The following is a 3,440-nucleotide window of genomic DNA, read 5'->3' as shown; positions in this document are numbered from 1 at the left end:
ATATAATGATCATATAATAATTTATATACTTATTTCGATAATTAAATTTATGCATAGATTAATACTTTTATTAATGTTTTATTCTTTTTGTAGAAAACATTTAGACATATAACATAAATAAAGATTATTATTATTTACATTTTTTGTTTGTTTTTTTATTGTTTGAATTAATATTAAATTTTTTTATTTTAAATTTTATTTTTTATTGTTTATATTTTAGATAATTTCTTTATAGCAAAACTTTTGATAAATTTTTTATACCTATTATTTTTTAGATCTAAGTAATTATAAATTATTATATGATCATTATATATTTTAAATTATAATAAAATATTAATTATTATTTTTTTAATTCTTTAATTTTTGAATTATAAAATAATTAACTAAAATATATTACAAAGTAATTAATAAAAAACAATCAAATTAAGGTTATGTTTCAATATAATAACCGCCAAAATATTAAAATAATATAATATTAAATACAATAGTCAAATAGGAAAAACCGCGAAAAATTTAAATTACTCACATCATCTAGATCTATTTCAGAAGTCATGTTTTTTTCTTGTGATGAAAATAAATTTTTTATAGCAGCCTAACTGTTTTTAAGAGCCGCCACTGATTCGATTAACCAATCAGCTGTAACGTGATTTATATAGATATCACATGATTATTTTTTTTTATTGAATCTGAATTATATAAGAATATTTTAAGATAATATAAATTCAAATATCTTCTTGAATATTTATTATTTCTAGTAATATTTATTTAAAAAAGGAAATAAGGTTGTAAAAATATGAATGTTCATTTTTTTTATAAAAAAGATATTATATTATATTATGGAGAATTCAATTTAAATATATAGGATATAGGTATTTAAATATATAGGAATAATATAATATATTTGAATTTTAAATACATCATCTTTCCATTTTTTGTAAATATTTGTGCATCTTTCATTGTAAATATTTTCAATTTATTATTAACATTATAAATGAATTATTCTTTCAATTTTCATTAATATTATAATTTATATAATAAAATTTGAGTTCCGTCAAAAATACAAAAATTTTTTCAATATAAAAAATTTACCATTGTAAAGATTTAATGGCAGAATGATAACTTGGACTGTGCTGCGAATAAAATTGAGCATACCATCTGCGATAAGCAAGTATGCTTTTATCTTCTTTGACCAAGAGAGGTTGTTTTTCAAACTTCTTTCGATTCCAAATGGCTACATCTCTTTCAAACATTAAGCATTCTGCTAAGAATAACATACTAGCATATGGACCAAGCAGAGGAGGAGAATATAGTAAATGAGTCACCTAATAATAAAAATGATAATAACAATAATTACAATAAAGAAAATATTTCTTAATAAATAAAAAAACAATGATTCAAAATAATGCAGTAATTAATTTTTTTACTGAAATTTAAATTTTTTCTAAGAAATAAGTTTATTATTATTATTTTTTAAGGAAAATTGTATTCTTTTAATAAATTAGTATATAATTAATAATATATAACATATAATTAAAAAAAATACAAATAAAATGTAGAAAAAAAATGTAGAAGAATTTTAATAATGTTATATATTTAAAATTTTAAGAACCTTTTGTAAAAGGGGTTCCATTGGTGTTACTGTCTGAAAAATACACATTGATCCCAAAGAAGTATGCATCATAAGTTCGACATATCCTGGGCCTATTTGTTGAACATTTACATCCAATTGTAAAAATTTAAATTTCTCAAATAGAATTAGACTGTGTCTTAAAGTCATATATGCTCTATGCCTTAAGTTTTCATCATCTTGTTTTATTGCTTTGATTTCTTTAGAATCTTGGGATTTTAAGAAAGAATTATGTGGTGTCCAATTAACGTTTGTCCATGAATGACGAGCGAAAGAAGAAAAAAAATTTGCAATTTTTGTAAATATTGCTGGACCATGTACTGCACTAAGATGTGCTGAATCAGCACCATTTTCTGCAACTTCCTGAAAATTATAATATTTATATTATAATATTTTGTCTAACTTTATTTTTGATTAAATATTTTATTATTATCAATTTTTTATTTTTATTTGATATTGAATAAAATAAAAATTAAATATGGTTTATCTGTAATTTTTAATAATTTTTTGTAAAATATTTATTTTTGTATATTTAATACAATTGTATAATATTTTTATTATTTTTTGCCATATTAATTTTAACATTATTTTTATTTTATTAATTAACATCTTAATTTTGTTTTAGTTGGAAATGATAGTTATGAGTTTCTTACCTGTTTAAACTCAAAACAACGATCATCATTCTTAGAATTTGTCATGGAGGCTGCAATCAAGGAGTCCATTTCTTATTTCAAATATCCATCAGCTTTATTTAACACATCTAAAAAAAAAAAAAAAAGAAGAAAAAGAAAAAATAATAAAAGATCGCCGCCGATCTAAATGTTAATGATAATTTGGTTTCCTTGATTTTAGTTTCCATGATCGATTGAAATCTTTATTTTAATTATTTAATCTTCAAATATTAAAACTTAATTTTTTTTATATATATATTATAGATAAAAATTTTAGAATAATAAAAACAAAATTTGAGTTTTTATTCAATGTTTCATATTATTTTATATTATAAAATATTATTTATATTATAAAATAAACAAGTAATGAAATTGTATATAAATTAATTAAAACCTGACCTGTATATGACAATTAATAAGAAATTCATTTCGTCCATGATAACGCCATGTTCGATTTAAAACATGGCTAATTGTTTGTGGTTGCCAATTCGGTTCTAATCCCTCTGCATGGTACCAAACGAAAATAATTTCATTAGCTTCACAACTTTTCCAAGTTTTAGTTCTAGCAATATGTGGCACTAAAATAAAATATACACTATAATCAATATATAATATATAAACAACTTTAATAATTAAAATTGAAAAAAGATAACATATAATTAAATAAAATTATAATTTGAATTACCTTTATCGGCATATGGGATATGATTGCATTGCCCATCAGAACCACGAAATTGCCAACCATGAAAAGGACATTCTAAGCAATCACCTTTTACACGTCCACCCTCGGCCATATTTGCACCCAAATGAGGACAGTAAGCATCTAAAATTCTTACTGTCCCATTATCTGTTCTTTAATAATAATAAATATTATTATTAAATATTATTATTAAATTTATATAAAGATCAATTGTGCTTTTAACAATTTCTTGAATTAAAATCAATTATAAAATAAATTTTTTAATTTTTTAATCATTTAATCATTTTCCATATAAATATTAAAATACCTGAAAACTGCAAAATTTTGTCCAAGTGCAGCTACATGTTTTACTTGACCTTTATCTAATTGAGAACTTTCTAACAAGGCAAACCATCCGTTTGGATAAACTGGAGGAAGTTTACCCAATTTTCGTTTCTTTGAT

At 21.2% G+C, this 3,440-nt stretch overlaps 2 protein-coding genes across 2 annotated transcripts in view; both read right to left on the bottom strand.

Annotated features, from left to right (window-relative positions):
* Nucleotides 1-653, bottom strand: part of LOC102679037 (7-methylguanosine phosphate-specific 5'-nucleotidase) — a 3,792-nt gene extending 3,139 nt beyond the window's left edge. Inside the window, 1 exon segment of the mRNA XM_006624741.2 lies at nt 527-653. Within this exon segment, the coding sequence (XP_006624804.1) occupies nt 527-553 (27 nt within the window). The 5' untranslated portion in view covers nt 554-653.
* A 219-nt stretch (nt 654-872) lies between these two features.
* The window catches only part of LOC102679678 (cholesterol 7-desaturase), a 3,906-nt gene continuing 1,338 nt past the window's right edge, over nt 873-3,440 (bottom strand). The window contains 5 exon segments of the mRNA XM_031514694.1: nt 873-1,322; nt 1,610-1,990; nt 2,698-2,876; nt 2,984-3,150; nt 3,306-3,440. The exon segment at nt 3,306-3,440 is cut by the window's right edge and continues 3 nt beyond it. Of these exon segments, the coding sequence (XP_031370554.1) occupies nt 1,086-1,322; nt 1,610-1,990; nt 2,698-2,876; nt 2,984-3,150; nt 3,306-3,440 (1,099 nt within the window). The 3' untranslated portion in view covers nt 873-1,085.

This window comes from Apis dorsata, unplaced genomic scaffold (assembly GCF_000469605.1).
Source record: "Apis dorsata unplaced genomic scaffold, Apis dorsata 1.3 scaffold_1119, whole genome shotgun sequence".
NCBI lineage: Eukaryota > Metazoa > Arthropoda > Insecta > Hymenoptera > Apidae > Apis > Apis dorsata.
Note: the sequence above shows the minus strand (reverse complement) of the source record. Positions and strands in the feature narration are given on the sequence as shown.